Genomic DNA, 22,350 nt, shown 5'->3' with positions numbered 1-22,350 from the left:
ATTGTCATTATTCCACAACCAGGTGGTCTCTGTCAAGCTTCAGATGAGCTGTTTTGCTCTTTGTTGACAAAAGATTTTCAAAGCTCTGTGTTTTCACCCATTCACAGTGAAATGCTATGTTCTCAGAAATATATGGCACTGGAAAGCTTTTTTAAAAAGTCACTGTTTTCAGGGGATGCGGACAAAAGCCATAATGGAGATATAGGTGTGCTTTTTAAATGAAAACATAGTAGTGTGGCGGAACAGTGGCAGAACAATAAAAAACTTATGAATACATTTTCTTCCTTATGATGCTTGCTTCATAACTGTTGTCGATTCTTATTTTCACAGTCTGCAATGTTAGACCTCCCCCAGTTGCATACCCTGTTGATGACAGTACAGGCAGTGGCTCAGTCTCTGCTAGTGCCTGTCTGAACAGTCACAGCTGCATTTCAACCATTATTTTCCACCCTGCATCTCTGCACATTACTCCGTTCAAACACATTTATGATATTCAGGTTAGGTTAATGGGCAAGTCTAACTCACTCAGTACTGTCAGGGTCTCATGTTCACTGTGTTACATCTAAAAATTCATCTTTTTAGTTGTAGCTTATTATTATTACTATAAAGCAAGTTATTTAAATAATGGACAAAACCTGAGCTAGAACTACTGCTTCTTCTTTTTCATTTTCTCACAGGACTTCTTTCTGGGTATATTAGGATAGTCATATTAAGGTAAAAATAATGTGGTTATTACTCAGGTTACCTTTGTTAAAGAAGTGCAATTGTTTTTTTAAGCTTGTGCATTTATTTTATTTGAATGGATTGTATACATGTTTAACATTCAATGTAAACTAAACGTAATTCAAAATGTATATTTTATTTGTTAAAGATGAAAATAACACAGATGAAAACCCTTTTTCAGGTATGATGAGCCAGACAGGATTCTTTTTGCCATTAATGGCAAGCCTTTTCCTTCCTTATTTTACAAAGTTTGATAGCCTCTTCTGTGCTCCCGATTCATCAAGTATATCAAAAGGATGACAAGGGTTATTCCAACCAGACATGCTCCCAGTATTAGCAGGATTCTTCTTTTTGTTTCATCAATGGCACATTCTTGCACTGTATAAAGAAAATAACCATTATATGTAAGGTGATTCTTACTGCTAGCAGAGTATGTGTCAGTTCAAATGAGCTAAAACATAAACAGATTTACAATACTGTAGATTTCAGAGATCTCTGTAGGTTGGTTATGGTGTGTAGTTCTTTCTATAGGTTATGATTGGATTTCTTTGTGGTGTGAGGTGCATATCAACCATTAGATACAGAAAGAGAAAAAAAACTTATTAGGTAGTGCATTGTTAAGCAAAAATGTTTAACTTCAAAGTATAAAGCTGCCGAGTTGAAAAAAGCCTTTCTGTCATATTGCAAATCTGCACAATACAGTAACTGTAAAATGATTATTCTACTAATATATAGGGTAAGCAGTTCAAAACAGTACCAACTGTGGAGCATTCACTAAGAGGCTAACTTCAATCAAGGAAAGATAAATCATTTGTGAGGAATCTCCCTTTCTGATTATGCAATTCTCAAAGATTTGTAAAGGCAAACCCATTGGAATCATTAAGATCTTTAGGAAAGGCAAGAACTCTACTCAGGTGACTACATCAGGAGCATACTGTATATAATAGTGAGACAGAGACTTGGTCTAATAAGATCTGACTTGAAGTCCATCATGGCTGAATTTAATAGTAAACAGTGATTTCCCTGCTTTTCCGATTTAGATCACTGTTTGTGTATCATTTATACATTCTCACAGTGACTGCAAAGGTTTCTCGTGTTATTCTGTTTTCTTTCCACATCTCAAAGAACAGTAAACTGCGACCTCAATTGGCCGGGCCAGAGTGAATGTGGATGTGTGAATGAGCGTGCTTTGTGACGTCTAGAGCTGATTTCCTGCCTTTTTTCTGAACCTGCTGGTGTAGGTTACTACTCCTTCAGACCATTGTGGCCACCAGGGGGTGCTTCAGCTCCCCAAACACCTAATACAGACATGCTCGGACACAAGTATAAAATAAACAAGAGGATTTATTGTGGGAAACTCTTAGCTGGTAAGCGTTTCCCACCACAGCCACAGTACAAAGCACAGTATACAGACTCAGCAATTCTGACTCTGACTTCAGGACCTGAGGCAGCCGGCTTCTTTTATGCTACACCCAAATGAACTTCCGATGTTCCAAAGCTGTACCTCAGAAGCAGTTGTGGGTGAGGCGAGAGCCTGAACAATTAGGGCTCCCCAGTCTCTGCAGCAACCCTGGCAGCTCCTATGAACCCGATAGGGCTGAATCCAACAACTCCAGTTCCCATAATGCCTAGCTGGCTGCCATCTAGCAGTCTTGGGGAGACAATGCCCCGTGCATGTTGTCTCCCCCTTTCCTTCCATGTTGAGCGTGTCCCAGCTGGGTAAAGATGCCAGCTGTCATTCACATCCTATATTAGAAAATGTAAACTAAAACAATGAATGGATAGATGAACGGTTATATATAAATGTGTATGAAATGTCAATAATATGTGCATATATATATGAATTGTTGTAGACAGAAAATCTAGGCTAATGCAGTATTTCTCAGTCTTGATCTTGGCAATTTCTCTGTGTGTGCTAGTTTTTTGTGCTGCAGAGGTCCTAACCATTATCACTTTGGCTGTGATTACAATAGTGGTAAAACTTCCTTTGACACATTGGGCTCATCATCATCATCGCAAATCAGCACAATGTGCTGTGTTAAGGAAGTGGAGAACACACTCTTTTCTGCAACAGAAAACACTTACTGGACTGGCAACAACAAATAAATATTTCCAAAAACTCAGTTAGAAGATTTATCTGTTCATCTGTTGTTTCATTTAATCCATTGAGGAATTACACTCATCTATGAAGTTCTGCATAGAGCTGTGCAGCTTTCCTTACTCTACTGTAGCTGTATATTCTAGTTTATTTCTACCGATATATAATTATTTTACATTTTGTTGTCCTCCAAAACCTAAAAAAAGGCTAAATATTGTCATTAAAAACAAACTTAAAAGTTATACTACTGTATACTATACTATTTGCTTGATCTCATTTTAAAAGTTATTTCGGTTTCTAACACTTAACGTCACTTTGATTGTATGTCTTTTGTGTTTATGTTTTCTAACCTAAGTACTTCTCAGGCTAGACTTAGAAAGGACCCACACTAGTGTTTTATTAGGACACCCAAAATGTTAATACTTACCCTCTCCAAATGAATCATTGCTTATATTAAATGACTGGATCTGCATGTTAAGAGTTATAAGCTTGAAGTCATTTGTAAATGAAAATATTTGTTGGCTGTTGCACTTGTATGATTTACCAATAGCAGTTTCAAACATTCTGGTGTTGTTTATTCTTCCATAAGTTACTGCTTCTAAAAAACAAAGTATACAGGCAAAGACAATGAGGAGCACACATTTTATTCAGATCGAATACCAATAGACAGAACAAATAAAAACAGAAAATTAAAATGTTTGCATTAATAAGGTAAAAAGGCAGATGTTTCTATACTTACTGGTATATTAAATAACTAATTTGTACATTTTCTGAATCACCACAATAATAATGTATAAATATGATTCACTTCAAATGACATGCCCTTAGCACTGTACACTTTTAAAAATGCAATAAAGTTTTTGAACACCTCAGTATTTCCAGTTTTTCTTCAAATTTAATCAGTTGAAATGCATTGAATGACCTAAAATGGTGAAAAGCTAAGCAGTAAACTACCAGAGGTTTAAAATAAAAATTTATGTTAGCACAAACTGAAACAAATTAATATGGGCCTTCCTCAGGGAACAACTAATAGGTTACAACCTGTACGATATGACAGAACGTGAGATTCACAGCGTGAATGTGCAGCTGACAGATCTGCAGAAATTGCACAATGCAATCATGTCTAATATGGACCAGAATCTCAAAGGAATGTTTCCAACATCTTGTGGCATCCCAAAGTGAAGAACGAAAAGAGGCCTTACCCATTATTAATATAGTTTTCCTAATAATTTGCTCAGCGAGCGTACATATCTACATATTTTAATTTTATATAATATGATAAAAGCCGGAATCACCTTGTCAAGATACTAAACAGTACAACAGACACCCTCTGCTGGCTCTAGCAGTTAGTAACAAACAGGTAGAAAGTGATACATGTTTCCAGCTGCATATCTGTAGTCTCACATGAAAAATAAGACTTTTAAAAGATGCCTCCTTGATCATGAAAATGTCCCATTGTTGTGCTCAAGGGGAGCAGAACCCTTGTTTTTGTAAACTTCTGTGTCTTTTAGGACTCACGATTGAACTCTACTGAGCCCTGCTACCGTGAGGGTACACTTTCTTGCCGAGTGCTATTTTTACATACTGCTATATTAGAATTTTAGAACATTAGAACAATCTGGACAAGAACAGGCCATTCAGCTAAACAAAGCTCACCGTTCCACATAATTCTTCCAAAATATCATCAAGTCCAGCTTTGAAGGTCCCTAAAGTCTTACTGTCTACCACACTACTGCACTTGGTAGCTTATTCCATGTGTCTATGGTTCCCTGTGTGAAGAAAAACATTCTAATGTTTGCATGAAATTTACCCTTAACAAGTTTCCAACTGTGTCCCTGTCTTCTTGATTAACTCATTTATTTTGTTAGATCTGCTGTTCTGAGCATCTAATGGTTTCCCTGCCTTTCCCATCCCTATCTTATACTGTAGGTGAATTAAGCATAGGAGTGCAAGCACTAATAAGCTTGTCAAGTGTGAAGTCTGTTAAGCAACACAAAACCCACAATTATGAATTATATACAAATAGATTAAAAATATAGCTTTACAAATCTGAGCTCTGTAAGAAAAAATAAACCACAGCATTAACCATAATCCTTTAAACACATAGTGGCCACACTAAAAATGGCAACTAAATTCTGGAAGGAAGATGGAGAAAAGAGTTGTTAATAATCATCTACAAAAGTCTCTTTCAAAATCTGAGCAGTAAAGAAGCAGTCAAAGGGGTGATGTATATACAGAAGAGCTTCAAAGGTGCTACAGTCATGTGATAAAGTATGTACAACGTGAAATGCTTTTTATTTTAACATACGTGGACATATCAATATTTGATATTCATTTAAATAGTATTTATAGATAAAGGTGGTAAGAAGTCAAGCAAAATGACACTTTTTATTGGATAACTAAAAAGATTACAATAAGATTACATTTTGCCTAAAGAAGAGGGCCTGAGTTGCCTCGAAAGCTTGCATATTTTAATCTTTTTAGTTAGCCAATAAAAAGTGTCATTTTGCTTGACTTCTCACTATATTCATAATGGCTAACATGGTACAACACCCTAATACTATAGATAAAGGTGATATAACAAACATCATGCCACATTTACAATTTGTACTCCATTGTATAATTTAAATAAACAGAAATTTGAATTTTGCATGTGGAAAAATTAAGTGCAACCATACGTATATCACTGCATCAAATACCTAAAATTGGTGTTCCACATGCGGTGTGGATTATTTGAACATTATTAGAGAGGATCTTGGAGGAGCCTGTTTGGTTTGCTCCTTGTTGTAGAAGTGTGTATAAATACCTTGCCTAGATCAAAAGAGCTGCCAGAATTATTTGGCCTCAGTACCAGAATCCATGTTTGATGAAAGGCCAAGACATCATTTGACCAGAACCATCTGATACCAGTTATAAAGCATGATAGGCTACTTTGCTGCATCAAGGCCTGGGTAGCTGTCCATCACAGAATCCATTACGACTTTTTCATTGTACTAGAGGGTGGTTGAGGATAATGTGAGACCATTTGTAAGAAGACTGAAACTGAACCAAAAGTTGATCTTACAATATAATAATGACCCTAAACATACCAGTAACTCTACCAAGAAATGGCTGAAAAGAAAGAAATGGAGGGTTCTGGAATGACCAAGTCAAATGCCACATTGTAATCCCAGCAAAATACTGTGAAGAGATTTCAAATGGGCTGTGCATAAAAGACATCCTTCAAACATTACACAACTAAAAGTATTCTGACTTTTTCTCCCACTCAGTTTCAGAGACTGATAGAGAGTTATAGGAAACATCTACTTGAGTTTATTTCTGCCAATGGGAGCAATCCCAGCTATTAGAGCTAAATGTGTGCTTACTTCTTAAAACCTCAAATTTGGTCATTTTCTGTGTGGAATTTGCAAACTCTTCCTGTCACTAAGGGTGTGTTTCTCTGGGACTTCAGTTTTTCTCCACACTCCCAAAGATATGTAGGTTGTGATGATTGTCTCTCTGTAGGAGGTGTGCTTGAGTGAGCCGTGGAGTGAACTGGCACCGTATCTCTGTGTAGTTTGTGCTTTGCAACCCAATGAGGCCAGGATGCACCTTGGTCCCTTATGGCCCCAAATTGAATTAAGAGGGCTTGAATACTACAATACTACACTAGAGAAATAAATATTAAAATTAGCAAAATCTCAACAAATGAACTTGGAAAGATATTCAGACTGGTGTGGAAATATACAACCACATGATCATTCTACTAACACGACAGATATTTCAATATGTATGAAGGAAACAGAGGGTGACAGTCTGGAAATCTGGAAGGGTCATATAGGAATATTACTAAATTAAAATGTCTAAGATATAAATTACTTCTAAATGACACTTACTGAGCTTTTCAGCTTCACATTGTAAAACTCCTCAGAAAGTGCAAGAAACTAGAAATGACAAGCAAAGGCAAACTTACTAGCACCTTGAATCTTCTCTTGCACAGTTAAAATAGTCACCATAGCATTAATGTCATCCACATAATAATATGATCCATTCTGTGAAACAAACAAAAATAACTTTTAGGCATTGTGTTCTTTAATTGCATATCAAAACAGATTATGTAAATTACATGAAGGATCGCATGCAACATACTGTGCATCATGTTCCTCTTGATGTCTCCTCAACTCCACTCAAAATATCATTTGAAGCCAACATTTGTAAATCAATACTGAAGCAATCCAACAAAGTAGTAGATTTTCTTTCCATGACACAGGAGCTCATTCCTTGTTGTAGTCAGTGAGGCTGGTATGTTGGCTTACCAGTTAGCTCTTCTGCCTCCCAGCTCCAAAGTCCTGGTTCTGAGTGTGGAGTTTACACTTTTTGCCTGTTCTACTACCAGATGTATGATAATTAAATTGGCAACTCCATGTTGGCCCTATATGAGTGGATGTGGGTGTGTGTTAGTGTGTCCCCTGTGATGGACTATTAACCCACCCAGGTTTGGTCGTCATGCTAAACTCATCTGCCAGCCTGTGCAAGAAAACGGTATTAGGAAATGGATGAATGAATGGATAACATCATAAAGATGTGAGCAGGTGACATACACTCCCTCATTCATATGCAGCAAATACAGGCATGGGGCTCAGAGGTGAACAGAAATGTGTTCCAGTCTCATTTTTTCACAATGAAATACTCCATCAATATGGGAAAGCACCCCACAATGCAAATAGCCTTTCATAATATGATGGCATTCTGCTAGTCCAAAAATATGATAACCAACATACTGATTACATACTATACTGAAAATTCTTTTCACACTGGTGTCCTTGACTAAGTTTCAAGGCTATTATCAATCACATTCTTAATGATAATAAAATTTACATAAATGCTTTAGTGAATGTTCAGGGTATCCCAATGTTTGTCACAGTATACTATGCTAAGTGGGGCAGTAGCGTAAGCCATTGTTCCACCATGCCAACCCAACACCCTTAGTGTTTATTTGTTTTTACTAATATTTTAACCTTAAATTGTTTTCTTTCCTACATACTACATTACCTTCTTCATAAAATATAATTATCAAGCCTGCTTCATGAAGTTTTTGGGTGTCCCACCAGCACATGCTGCCAGTCTATTGTAGGGCACACACACACACACACACACACACACACACAAAACCAATTTGGACTCACCAATGAACCTAACACACATGTGTTTGTGAGGGGAGCAGAAGTTCCCAAAGTTAAAAGCACAAAGACACAGGGAGTAGGGCCAAATGACAACAGCCAGATGCGGGAGACAATCCTAGGGTGCTATATTCATGAGGCTGCGTCATTACCAACTGCTGCATTGAGCATTCCTACTATCATTTTCATCTCACTAAAGCATTTTGAAGGGATGAATTGTTTTCTAAAGCCTCTAAGAGGAAGATCTCTTATGACTGAGCATTCTGATCATAATAAGTGAACCCAAGTAGAAAGAATGCAAAGCAGTGATCATTTAAAGATGGAAGATACTTTTATCATACAAGCAAAATGAAAGATATCCAAACTCTGGAGGAGAGATCTGTGTGAAAGTAATGTTTACTGTGGGCGAGTCATACCACATCTTGGTGAGATATATCCACAGAAACATTAATAGCAAAGCCCAGATAAAAAGATAGGATTGATTTGCTGCTGTGTAAAATATATCTGTGCTTTCCTCTTACTGACTGTGGCATTACAAGAAAGAAGCCTCTCCCCTGTGCTAATAACAACTTAGGAGAAAATATGATGCTGTGTCTTAAAAGTGATAATTTTTTAATTAACATTCAGTTAAAGATAATCAGCCCCCTGCTTACTCACAAGACCCCTTTAGCTCTTAATATCTAATGGGGATGTTAAAGTTCTACTCTAGTCTAATGAGACCTTTTTTTTTTTTGCTCACTGTCTTTTCTGTCTTTTTCTGTGTCACTATGATATTACTGGTAAATTTATTTTAGATGTCATGACTAAAAGTTACTTCTTACATTACAGAATGCCCAGAGGAGACTGGATGGTCTCATGGTCTGGAATCCCTACAGATTTTATTTTTTCTCCAGCCGTCTGGAGTTTTTGTTTTTTCTGTCCCCCCTGGCCATTGGACCTTACTCTTATTCTATGTTAATTAACGTTGACTTATTTTATTTTCTTATTGTGTCTTTTATTTTTCTATTCTTTATTATGTAAAGCACTTTGAGCTACTGTTTGTATGAAAATGTGCTATATAAATAAATGTTGTTGTTGTTCTTACATTACAGAATCGTGATAGTTGTTTCTTTCCAGTCCATCCATCCTTCCATTATCCTTCTTATATTATATATATATATATATATTATATATTATATATTATCCTAACTACAGGGTCACGGGGGTCTACTACAGCCAATCCCAGCAGGAAACAAACCCCGGGCAGGTCACCAGCCCACCACAGGGTGCATACACACACACACACACACACTAGGGACAATTAGGATTGCCAATGCACCTAACCTGCATGATTTTGGACTATGAGAAGAAACCGGAGCTACCCATTGCGCCACCGTGCCGCCCGTTTCTTTCCAGTATGCCATAAAATGTTTGAATTTTCCGAATATCCTTGTAGGGTTTGTGAGTGCAAGCTAGGGCTGTCTAGTCACAACATAAACAGCTGTTACAGTCTAAGAATTAAATATAACAAGTCTTTAGGGAAAAAATAAATGAAAGAAAACAATGTAATCAACTTTCCGCTTTTCATCTGCTGCTTAAACCAGAGTCTTTATATTTGTATTTTAAAAAAAAAAAAAAAACAAGTGTACTTCTAATTGAAAAGCATATATTACATATTGTCAGACATGTAAGATTGAAGAGCATCCTCAGGGCTCTAATGATGTAAGGATGATAGGGCTAGAGATTGGGGACACTTGGTTATTGGTTTCTTCCCCATTTTTACTTGTAGAATGGAAGACAATACCCTGGAAGACTTGTGACATCATTTTTGTTCAAAACTCAGAAGCCCCAATCTTCCACCCTGCCACACATTTAAGAGATCGAGGAACTGAATGTCAGCATTCATTCTAAAACCTGTGACCGAGGTAGGCAGAGCTCTGACTTCAGAAATGCCTCCTCTTAAGGATATTCTAGTCTTGGACCATAATGGTTCTGACTTTTCATTTTGTTGTTGGCGCATAGTTTTTTTTGTTTTTTTTTTTGATGTTAAAAAGGGGATCAAGGATGTCTCCATTCCTTTATCTTGTCCCTTTTGTTTCCTTACAATATACAATGATCTTACAATATATTGGTATATACAATATACAATGTATTACAACATAAAATGATATTTTTAAGGCAGGGAATATGGGGAGTCAATAAAGTAAAAAAGGTTTCAATAAACTGGATTATAATTAAAAAAAGAGAGAAACCTGAGGCAGACCCAGGACATGTTGGATGGATTATAATGCAGCTGTCTGCTAGCCAGGGAGCATGTTGGAATTCTCATGGAGAATATGAAAGACCTTTCTGAGGAGTCTAATCAAGATAAGTGGGGTGAAAATGATGATCTATTATATAAAAAAAACTTGGGACGAGACAAGACTTTTTCAAAGAGACGAGACAAGACATTTTCAGCAAGATAATTTCACGTCCCACAAGACAAGACTTTGTGTCAAGAGATGACTTGAAAACCTAACAGGTCCAAGCGGGGGTGGAAATAGAAGACAAACAGTAGAAGAAGAAAAGACAAAGAGTAGAAGACAAAGTAGAATGTCGTAAAGAGTTTTAAAAACGTTGGCGCGATACACATGCATTCAAAAGTCTCAAAAAACTGATAGTAAAGATTGCATTAGCGCTAACAAATGGAAATTACTACTTGGTGAAATAACGGAAGAGCGAAAAGAGATCAAATATATGGACATAGGTGATATAACGGAGCTACTACACGTTTAATTTCAAAGAAACCATAATTCGGTCAGGTTTATATTTATGATCACGAAGAAGCGATGCAACATAGAAACGAAAGAGTTAAATGAACAGACTTGTTATAAATTTTACTGCCAATAATGGATACAAATCCATACATCCAAAAGTATCGCACTTTACACGAAATGTATCTGAAAAACAGGACAAAGAAGTTTTCTTGGATTTCTATATGATTTGTCAGCAATAATAGTTTTGAAAGGCAGAGATATCAAAGACAGAGTTGATATTCATGTTTATCCAAAAGCAAAGCAGGATTTGTCGCAAGCGACAGATCTGGTAAATGACTAGTGCGTAGGGCCTGTACGGGGGCTGGCAAGCGAAGCGAGCAGGAGGCAGAGCCCCCTTGTCCCCCTAGTTACAGTATATTAAAGTAAAATTTTGCATTCAAGCATTTCCAAAGTATGTACCAAAGTAAATGGCATTTCCAAAAAATTCATTTACGTGCAATATGAAAATCTATACTAATAAAAGGCAAAGCCCTCATTAATTGACTGACTGACTGACTCACTCATCACTAATTCTCCAACCTCCCATGTAGGTAGAAGGCTGAAATTTGGCAGGCCCATTCCTTACAGCTTACTTACAAAAGTTAAGCAGGTTTAATTTCGAAATTCTACGCATAACGGTCATAACTGAATCCTACTTATGTACATATATACGTCCATAGCCTGCAGCCTGCGTCCCCCATCCCCACGCCTCCCACGTAACTGACTGCCTGCCCATATAAAGCTGTCCGTCAGCAGCAATCCAAGCTGTGAGAAAACAGTAAAAAGGAGGCGTGTCAGACGTCGTGGTACATTTTCTGATGCAGCTAGATGGAAACAACTTTGTGACGCTGCTGCCAAATACTCGCAGAAAAATCCACAAGTTAATAGACACGCTGCTGCTAAATACTCGCAGGCAAATCCACAAGTTCATAGAGACTCTGTCGCTAAATACTCGCAGGCAATTCTACAAGTTTATAGACACGCTGCCGCTAAATATTCGCAGGCAAATCCATCCAGTTCATTCCGGGAATGCCTGTTAAACATCTTAGATTCACGAGTAGCGATTTGGGTGGTGAGATATCTATCGAGATGATTACCATCGATCAAAGAACTGTCACTTACCGAGTGGTTTCCATGCCCAGAAATGCTGTCTGCCTTTTCCATTCTCTGTGTTACATACTGCACAGCCATATCAGGCTCAATCTTGATATCTGGAGGAACATTGTCTCTTATGTATTGAATGAATGGGACAGGTTCAAGGTGTGGACAGAACGGTACAGGAGATAGTTATACTACACAGGAGCACTATAAGAGTGAAATGCTTAAGCCCTTCACCTATGCTTCTGCATGTGAGTTGATGGCTGCCACTGAATTGTTCGGTTGTCGCTTTCAAGTGTACCGAACTGGCCAAATATTTTACACCTTTGGAGAACCGCCAATGCCTCTTAAACATCTTAGATTCACAGGTGATGATTTCAGTAGTGGACACTTTGATGTTTATGAATGTTTAAACTCTCAAAAGCTGGATGCGAAGTTATCGATGAAGCTGGTTGTATGCTTACAACGCTTGACAGAGGCCGAATGTCACTTCAACACCTAGTCCTGCAAATACTTAAATAATTAAAACAAACCATGAAACTCAAACCGATTATGACAGCAGCAATCCAAGCTGTGAGAAAACAGTAAAAAGGAGGCGTGTCAGACGTTGTAGTACATTTTCTGATGCAGCTAGACAAAAACAACTTTGTGACGCTGCCGCCAAATACTCGCAGGCAATTCCACAATTTAATAGAGATGCTGCCGCTAAATGACTACTATGACTAGAATAAAGCGAAAAAAACTATGACTAGTACTAGTAGGATGAGGTGTTTGTTTCTCCTACAATAGAGACATGGCTGCCCTAGTAGAAGAACTATAGCCATATTAGATAGATAGATAGATAGATAGATAGATAGATATGGTGTATGATGAGTTGTATGAGATGTTAGACCCTAAGGAGAGAGTAAGAACCTGTACCGATTGGCTAGACGGATGGACCGAGCAGGGAAAAATATGCAGCAAGTTAGGGTGATAAAGGATAAACATGGAAACATACTTACAAACGAGGAGGGTATATTGAGCAGATGGAAAGAGTATTATGAGAGGCTGGTGAATGAAGAGAATGAGAGAGAGAGAGAAGGTTGGATAATGTGGAGATAGTGAAAAAGGAAGTGTGACACATTAGCAAGGAGGAAGTAAGGACAGCTATAAAGAGGATTGAGAATGAAAAGGCTGTTGGTCCAGATAACATACCTATGGAAGAATGGAGGTGTTTAGGAGAGATGGCAGTAGAGTTTTTAACCAGATTGTTTAATGAAATCTTGGAAAGTGAGAGGATGCCTGAGGAGTGGAGAAGAAGTGTACTGGTACCGATTTTTAAGAATAAGGGGGATATGCAGAGCTGTAGTAACTACAGGGGGATAAAATTGATGAGTAACAGCATGAAGTTATGGGAAAGAGTAGCAGAAGCTAGGTTAAGAAGGAAGGTGATGATTAGTGAGCAGCAGTTTGGTTTCATGCCAAGAAAGAGCACCACATGTTTGCTCTGAGGGTGTTTAATGGAGAAGTATAGAGAAGGCCAGAAGGAATTGCACTGCTTCTTTGTGGACCTGGAGAAAGCATATGACAGGGTGACTCAAGAGGAGTTGTGGTATTGTGTGAAGAAGTCGGGAGTGTCAGAGAAGTCTGTAAGAACTGTACAGGATGTGTATGAGCGAAGTGTAATGTATTTGTAATGTTGATGGACAGGTTGACAGACGAGATTAGACAGGAGTCCCTGTGGACTATGATGTTTGCTGATGACATTGTGATCTGTAGCAAGAGTAGGGAGCAGGTTGAGGAGACCCTGGAAAGGTGGAGATATGCTCTAGGGAGAAGAGGAATGAAGGTCAGTGGAAACAAGACAGAATGAATGTGTTTAAATGAGAGGGAGGTCAGTGGAATGGTGAGGATGCAGGGAGTAGAGTTGGTGAAGGTGGATGAGTTTAAATACTTGAGATCAGCAGTACAAAGTAATGGAGACTGTGGAAGAGAGGTGAAAAAGAGAGTGCAGGCAGGGTGGAATGGGTGGAGAAGAGTGTCAGGAGTAATTTGTGACAGATTGATCAGCAAGAGTGAAAGGGAAGGTCTAGAGGATGGTAGTGAGACAAGCTATGTTATATGGGCTGGAGATGGTGGCACTGACCAGAAAGCAGGAGACAGAATTGGAGGTAGCAGAGTTAAAGATGTTAAGATTAAGACGAGGATGGACAGGATTAGGAACCAGTACATTAGAGGGTCAGCTCAAGTTAGACGGTTTGGAGACAAAGTCAGAAAGGCGAGATTGTGTTGGTTTGGACATGTGTAAAGGAGAGATGCTGGGTATATTGGGAAAAGGATGTTAAAGACCAGTTTGAATCACCTTGTATAAAAGTCACTGCCAGCAATGTGATTGTGCTCACTCGCTTTTATAAGCCAGACAGGTATAAATCTTTAAAAAAAACTTCTCAAAAATAATGTTTTAATTAAAACTATCCATGAAATATACAGTATCATTTGTACCTCGACAGTCTGATTTTAATGGTGAAGAGTAGCTCCAGAAAAGCTGACAGATTCTGTTATACTGTAAACAAATGATTATTTTTTTCTCCTTTATATTATTTATGTTGCCAGCTAGACCAGCTGAATTTCCCATCCAGGAATAATAGCTGGACATAAAGATTACATGGACATTAAAGCAGGTCATTTTTTAATTCTAACCCTTTGTAATTTGAAAGACTCCTTTCAGTGATATAATATACATATGACTCTTTGCAGCTGCAATATAAACATATGGCAGATCTTCATCTGATATGTAAATAAATGCCTGGCAAGCAAATATAAATATTTATGCCATTATTAAAAACTTGTTTTAATTAAAACTGTCAATGAGAAGTGTAAATGCCCTACGAACTTCCCTCAACTCAACTACAAAAAGAAGGAAGTGAAGGTTTTCAGTCTGCTTTTTCAACTAACTCACATTTATACCAGAGGCCAGATCACTGTGTAGAATTTGGCATAATTTCAGAATGCAACCTGGGAGGCTGCTTACCACTGAACTATGGTTACCTGCCACTGTTTGTCCAAGTAAACAGAGTTTCAGTGCTAGAAGCAGGTTGTTCCTAGCAAGTACATTTTAATGATTGCATGCTGCCAGGCTGTTACCTTGAATGATTTGATATTTATCTTTACTTTAGGTATATTATGGTTTGCAGTTCACATATTATAAGCTAGTAATAAGCTCTAATCACAGTAAAATGTCTTTCTGTATTTGTGGCTTTGCAATATTTTGTTGTGAAAGGTTCTAAAATATCAACTAATTGAAAAGAGGAGACATGATACTTGTAGCAAACACCTAGGAAACAGCTCATCAATATAGTAAGTAGATAAGTGTCACCAGTTTAAGATAAAGTCGTGGATTTCAATTGGAGGAACACTACTGCTGGGGCCATTTGTTTGCCCAGTAGGTGTCACCAGCTATATTTCTCCTTTTTTCCCTTCAAATCTCTTTTGGAAGAGGGTGGAACATAACATGTTTGCACCCTGGTCACTACTGGATAGCAGGTGCATGTAGATCCTGGCAGTGCCCTGTCTGCCCCAACAGGACAGTAATAGTCATTTATGCCAGTGCCTACCTCTTTTTTCTTTTTAGGGTTTCACTCGCCTCCTGTCTTTTGTCACACTTTTTGGTCAAGTCCTATTCAGCCAGGCCCCCTTAACAATACAGATAGATAGATAGATAGATAGATAGATAGATAGATAGATAGATAGATAGATAGATAGATAGATAGATAGATAGATACGTTACTGATCCCAAGGAAAACTGAAGATATATACTACAGATATGAAGTAGTATTCAGCCCCTTCAGATCTGACCTCTCAGATACGTAACAGTATCAGAACACTTTTGCATTACTGCCACACATGTCCAAGAGATCATCAAAATTATACTAATAAACATTTCCTCATTAATTTCAGAGCAAGTTGATTTTTATTTTATTAATTGGTCAGTTAGAGAAGCTTACAAATGAACAAATGGGACCTAGGCATTTTCATGTAATGTGTAATACATTAAAATTGTTGGTGCAACTACAGCTAGACAAGAATGCATTACAGATCAGTTAAAACAAAGCAAGGGATATTCATGTGTAAAAACTGCTTTGGGGAAAATATACTTACTTATCTGAACTTTTTACAAATTAGAAAAAATAACTACTAGCTTTTTTGTTTTCTTACAAATATGCATACATCCTTTCATTTTCTAGCACAGATTTTCTTTTCCTTCTTTGAAAGGATGATGGAAAGCCAAAGCCATCATTTTCTGAGAGCAATTTCTCTTCTATAATAAGACTTCAAACTAAATAAAGAGGTGTGAACCACCGTTCACCTTGACTGTGTAAGTGTTTACAAGAGGAGGGAAAACACATTATTGTGAGATGAAAAAAGGAGAATTAATTTATTAATGAGTTCATTCATTCATTTTAATCCTGTTTATTTCAATTAAGGGACACGGTGAGCAAAGTATAAGATGAATGGCAATTACAAGCCCTCGACAGAGACCAGTGAATTACAGGGCAAAGGCAAAGTTATATCTTAACATAATCATGGTAGGATAAATTAGTTTAATGAGATATTGAAGTGCAAAGGCTGTTAAAGAAAAAACATTTGATTGCACATTGTCTGTTCTAAAAGTATATGTATCTGCCTAGATAACAGATTAAAGAAAAGCTGAAAATGATTTTCAAAACCCATTAACACAGTGAATTTATTAGCGTAAGGTATTTTTCAAAATTACGTACTATACAGAGGTAGAAGACTGGTACATTAGAATTCGAGAAGCACTTGACTGATGTACTTCAGACTTCTCTTTGTGAAAAAGCTCTGTTCTAAAATTTCTTCAACCTTCAATGGGCACTCATTTCTGAATACACAAACCCACCCACGCATGTTGTATATAGATTTGTACACACAAATAAAAATTTATTTGCACTCTGTATACGTGACAATAATGATCCCAATAAACTTATAGGATGCTTAATCCTAGTCCAGTGTCACATGGAGCCAGAGTTTCTCCCTGCACTGTTGAATCCAAGCTGGAAACTAATCTTGGATGTTGGGCCAGTCCATCACAGAGGCGCTTTACAAGCATACTCTGTCACCCACAATTCAGAGCAGCCAGTCTACATGACTTGCATATCTTTGGAATGTGGATGGAAACCAAAGTACCAAGAGAGAACCATATGAACACAGGGAAAACATGGAAATGCCACATAGGTAGTGATGCTGTGAGGCATCAATGCCAACCAACTGCACTCTGTTGCCATTGCAGCTTAGAATATTATAGAAAATTTCATTATAAAGATTTTCATTTCTCATCATGCTTTTGTTTGCAGTGTACAACATGCTGCATGTTACTTGTCATAGCTCATAACTTCTAACATAATAATTGTTCAAATGTGACATGTTTGTACCTAAGTAGTCTGTTATCGGGTGGCATAGTGGCGCAGTGGTAGCACTGCTGCCTCGCAGTAAAGAGACCCGGGTTCACTTCCCGGGTTCCCCCTTGCCTGGAGTTTGCATGTTCTCCCCTTGTCTCCGTGGGTTTCCTCCCACAGTCCAAAGACATGCAAGTTAGGTGCATTGGCGATTCTAAATGGTCCCTGGTCTGTGCGCGCCCTGCCTGGGAATTGTTTCCTGTGTTGGCTGGGATTGACTCCAGCAGACCCCCGTGACCCTGTAGTTAGGATATAGCGAGTTGGATAATGGATAATGTTATTGGAAAAACAAGCATTTCTTGCAGGAGGTTTTGACTGTATATTTTAAATGAATACATAAGTTAAAGAAAAAACTTTAATAAGTTCTGTCTTATTTACATAACTGTGTAGTTAATACAAAAAATATTCATGCCATCTTGTTACCATGGGCTGCAATATAAAACTGGGACTGTTGCACACTCAGTAAATGTGCACATAGACATGTTGAAAAGAACACTTCTGATTCACAGATTCATAATAACAAAAGAGCTAAACATTTGTCACAAGTACAAGAACAGAAGCTACTGTGGTGACATATCTAACTTCCTTTGAAAACCACATGTGTGTCATTTTGAGGAAAAAAAAAAGAAAACTCCCAGCAGATTCACATGTGGCACTGCATTAAAATGAATATATCTGAATTACAATATTGCACTAACAGTCATTCAGATTTATAAAGCTAATATTTAAATATGAAGCCCAGTGTCACCCTATACATCTTCTTCAGCAACTCAAATCATAATTTAAATTGCATTAGTCTAAAAAGATAAAAAATCAAGTGTCATTCATTTAAAATCAGTGATTGCAGCATGGTAGGACAGTGGTGAGTGCTGTCCATTGTCTATTTAGAGTTTGCATGTTCTCCCTGTGACTGCAGGGAGATTCCCAAAGACATGCATGTCAGATCAATTGGTGAGTCCAAACTGGCCAAATGTGGGTGTTTGAGTGTGTAAGTGAACATTGCAATGGGCTGGCATCTTCTCCCAGGCAGTATCTAGCTTGGTGCTCGGTGTTGCCAGGATGAGCTCTGCTTCTACTACCCCTTCTTCCCGTCACCCTATACTAGACTAAGCGGGGTTGTGAATGTTAAGGTATGGTATACTCAATTATTTTAGTCTTGAGCAATCTCAGGGGTGTGCTGGTTAGCATTGCCAACCAACTGGGTATCTCCTCTCAGTGGTTGTTTGTGTTCTTCCTTCAGGCTAAACACTTAGCATCTTTTTAATTTGGTTTCAGGTGCCCCTGATGTAAACATGTTTATGTGTGCCCTCGTATGGACCAGAATCCTCTGGTGCAGTGAAATTTCCGTAGAGCCTTTTCACTGATGCTGATGTGAATTCCTGTTATCTGAGCTCAAGAGTCTTGTACACTTCATAGGAGTTTTCCATCGGTGGTGGTGGAGTTCAGGCAGAAAGTAAAAGATTAGATATTGTGGGTTGTTAGAGGTAGTGTGGTGTTGTTACTCATATGATAAGATAGCTTTATAACATGAGTCAGACATCAGTTCACCTTGTGGACCGCCCTGTAACACACAACCTGAAACAACTTGCACACAAGGACTATTTAGAAAAGCACAAGCTTAAATGTTTTGAAGTAATGAAAATGTACTGTACCTACCATAGCAAACGTGAAAGTAATAAACCCTCCATTGAAGGATAATGACAACACTGATGTAGTTTTTCCACATTGGCCTCCTAAACTTGCATAACCAGCATTAATGTTGCAATATGTATTTTTCTAGCGGTGGACAAAAGAAGAAAATTAATAATTAAAACACAAGTTCTATGTCTGGACTTAATGCCTTTTTGCATAATTCATATCGTGCTGTAACTACAGCTGCCTTTGTTCAAAGTAACATTTCATTGTTTAATTATATTATTAGCATTCATGCTATGGAAGAGAGTTCTTCCACTGCTTCACATCAAGCACAAACTGCTACTTTTATAGACATAAGTGCAGGTGAATGATTTATTTCTTACCTTATTCCTCACTATTAAAAACTGCAGACCCATATCTGCTTTGATGCATACATTGTGCTGTTTGTCTCTTATGGTATATTTCCCTTGTTTTGGACTAGAATTAGACACATGTTGTTCCAAGGTGTGAGCACAGAGGACTGTGGGTTTCAAAGCTGCTGCTGAAACACTTCCATTTGCAGAAGTCGGTGTATGCTTGCTTGGTGATACTGTGGTATGGGGGTTTTTCACAGTTATTTCATTGCACGGCATGATGGATGGAGATGTCTTACTCTCAGGCCTCTTATGTGCACTTCCTTTGTTAGTCTGAACTGCTTTTAAAAAGTCAAAATGGAAAATAAAATGTTCAAAAAGCAATACTTTATTTAATAAAGAAACAAATATAGCCATTGAACAAAGGAATAACTTTTTAAACTCACCATGTATTCCCTCAGGTGGCTGTTTTTACAGCCCATCTGTACTTTGTCCCTTTTCATCTCTCCTGGTTTTGGTTTGGTTTTTTTTTTATCTTTCCTACCACCGCCTCACCTGCTTATTTGTAATATTTTCCTTCAATTTACAAACTTCATGAAGGCACTACAGCTGGATAATAATTTTCCTGACTTTGTTTCTATTTTTCTGCATGGAATTTCCCCTATTCCCTTTTTTATATATGTATTGTAATAGACACCTCAATATATATATATATATACAACAGTGGTTCTCAACCTGTGGGACGGGCCCCCCCTAGAGAGGTGTGAAGTAACAAAAAGGGGGGTGCGAAGATGTGAAAAAAAGAAAACAATAATCAAAAATATGACAAAAAAACATTTGTTGAAACCAAAACAAATTAACTTAAACTACATTCTGATACTAGAATAATAAATATAGAGTTAGATAAATGTCGATAAAAGTTAAGTAGGTATAATAAAATATGCATCTACAGTTCAAAAAAATGTTAGGGCGATTAAAACTGTTATGAAAACTCGGGTCGCAAATACTTAAAGGTTGAGAAATGCTGATATACAGTTTATATATATATATATATATATATATGACCCATGGTGTCCTTTGAAATGTGTATATATACATTTCAATGGCTAAAATACATAATAAGCATTGAATGAAGGAACAGTATAAGAGGAGTTGAAATGATGGATAAATTCAAATTACCCATATCTGTATATGTTAGCGGTTTCCTTTTCCTTTTACAGTCTTGGAGAGCGAGCAGCAGCATCACCTGCTGGGAAGGATCCATTCCATGTACTGGATGCCAATGGATCAAAGGATACACTCAAGAATTACACCCACATTGACTTATTCTGGATGAAACAATTGACCTTTATGAATTTCTATATGTAGGTGTCTAAGCACACTGACAAGTCCCCTGAAGCAAAAACACTGCTTTTAAAAGTTTACTTCTATCCATAATGATATTTTAATGATCTATGAGTTCAATAATAATAAGCAAGTTGATTTTACATGAAAATCTGCAATCAGTTTGATTAAGCATAAAAGATGCGGGTTACTCATATGCTGAAAAAAGTACGGTTAGAGACACAATGTCAGGGTGTTACTTCCATCAGGTGGCAGGTGAAGGCAGTCCAAAAGGAAACTTTGTAGCTCTAAATTTGGTTTCTTTTTTTAAGTTTTATCTTTTGGCTTTCTTCAAATGCACACTGACACAGACATATTCTATACTGAAATGAAATGCCTTTGCCAATCTAACTGCAAACTTTCTAGAACTTACAGAAAGCTATAATTGTTTAATAAAATTACGGCTTAGTCTTTTAAATGAAATGGATTACCACCGTACAGTTGAGCGTGGGTAACTACTAGATAGTCATCACAGTGTTTGTTACTCACAAAGAGGCCAGGATCACATTAATGAACTGGTTCCAGCCTTAACCATCAGCAGAAGTCAAGTGTGGGGGAGTTGCTGTTGGTATTAAGAGACATAGAGTGGACAGATAACGAGTAATTGAATCCATTCACTTCGACCATGGTGCACATACGGTATACGCGTCCATAGATCTGACAGTTATTTTACACCACACATTTAAAAAAATGTAATGTTTTCTAATAGAGTGATTTCAATGCACATCAACTCAAACCCTTTTTATCGAGGTGCAATCACTGCGAGATAGTTCACAGCGGTAGACATGATAGTCTGTCAGGGTACTTCATAAAGTAATCGGGATGCATATTATTTAAAGAATACAATTGTGCAGAATGGAAACTAAATAATAATAATAATTTTAAACGGGTAACGAAAAACTTAACTATCATAAAAAAAAACACCTTGACGATGGTCCGAGAGTTTATTGCTAATTACTCTACATGGATTGATTCCTGTCTTGCATCGGCATATGCTTCGGACCCCCGGACTCTGCAACGGTAATTAGACGTGACAGCGCAATCTAAGAGCTGATGTAATTAATAGCCGTGGAACTGTTCATTGGCTTCCTGAATCTAAAGGGCATTTTATCTGAACTATTCATAAGTTTACAGCAAATGCAAGCCATTATCCGCATCGTTTTAGTAAGTGAATATTAAACAATTCGAAACGAATAGAGACCGACAAAAACTTACCTATGAAAATGACGAACACAAGCAACTTCATGGGGGCGATCTACAGCGTCTACTCACAGCACGCGGAAACTGCCGTAATAATGAAAGCGAGGAGAGATGCTTCAAGAGGTGCAGAGTTTAACTGATGGTTAGCGCCTGCTTCTTTTGTACCATGTTCGCTACCTGTCAACGCTATGATGCGACTTCTTAACCGCAGTTCGCTTTTTTGTTTTACTTATATTTGTAGATAGACTGTATGAGTGCGTGTGTGTGCGTTTATGTATTGAACTGTCATGATGAACCGGTTGTAGTTTTAGGACATACCGTACATTTATTAGAATTTATTCATTTATCCGTCAGTTTTCAAACCAGCTTGTTTTGGATCGAGAAAGGCCGGAGCCTATTCTGACTGCACCAGGAGGAGGGCAGGGACTATACATGCTTGGGATGGTAAAGATGAAATATTACATGTGTGATTCG

At 37.7% G+C, this 22,350-nt stretch overlaps 1 protein-coding gene across 2 annotated transcripts; it reads right to left on the bottom strand.

The window, feature by feature from the left end:
* Positions 1-778: 778 nt before the first annotated feature.
* On the bottom strand, positions 779-22,039 carry LOC120532812 (lysosome-associated membrane glycoprotein 3). Of its 2 annotated transcripts, none has more exons than XM_039759210.1 (6): positions 21,892-22,039; positions 19,324-19,634; positions 18,962-19,081; positions 6,774-6,852; positions 3,249-3,419; positions 779-1,101 (listed from the first exon to the last, which is right to left on the bottom strand). In XM_039759210.1, exons 1-6 carry the CDS (start codon positions 21,920-21,922, stop codon positions 965-967), a joined length of 849 nt encoding a protein of 282 aa, XP_039615144.1. In that variant the 5' UTR covers positions 21,923-22,039; the 3' UTR covers positions 779-964. The 2 variants fall into 2 exon arrangements, with proteins under 2 accessions (XP_039615144.1, XP_039615153.1); XM_039759219.1 differs by having other exon boundaries at positions 19,324-19,631.
* Between the last annotated feature and the right edge of the window lie 311 nt (positions 22,040-22,350).

The sequence above is a fragment of the Polypterus senegalus genome, chromosome 1 (genome assembly GCF_016835505.1).
Source record: "Polypterus senegalus isolate Bchr_013 chromosome 1, ASM1683550v1, whole genome shotgun sequence".
NCBI lineage: Eukaryota > Metazoa > Chordata > Cladistia > Polypteriformes > Polypteridae > Polypterus > Polypterus senegalus.
The sequence above is the reverse complement of the archived record's forward strand: the minus strand, read 5'-3'. Positions and strand labels throughout refer to the sequence as shown.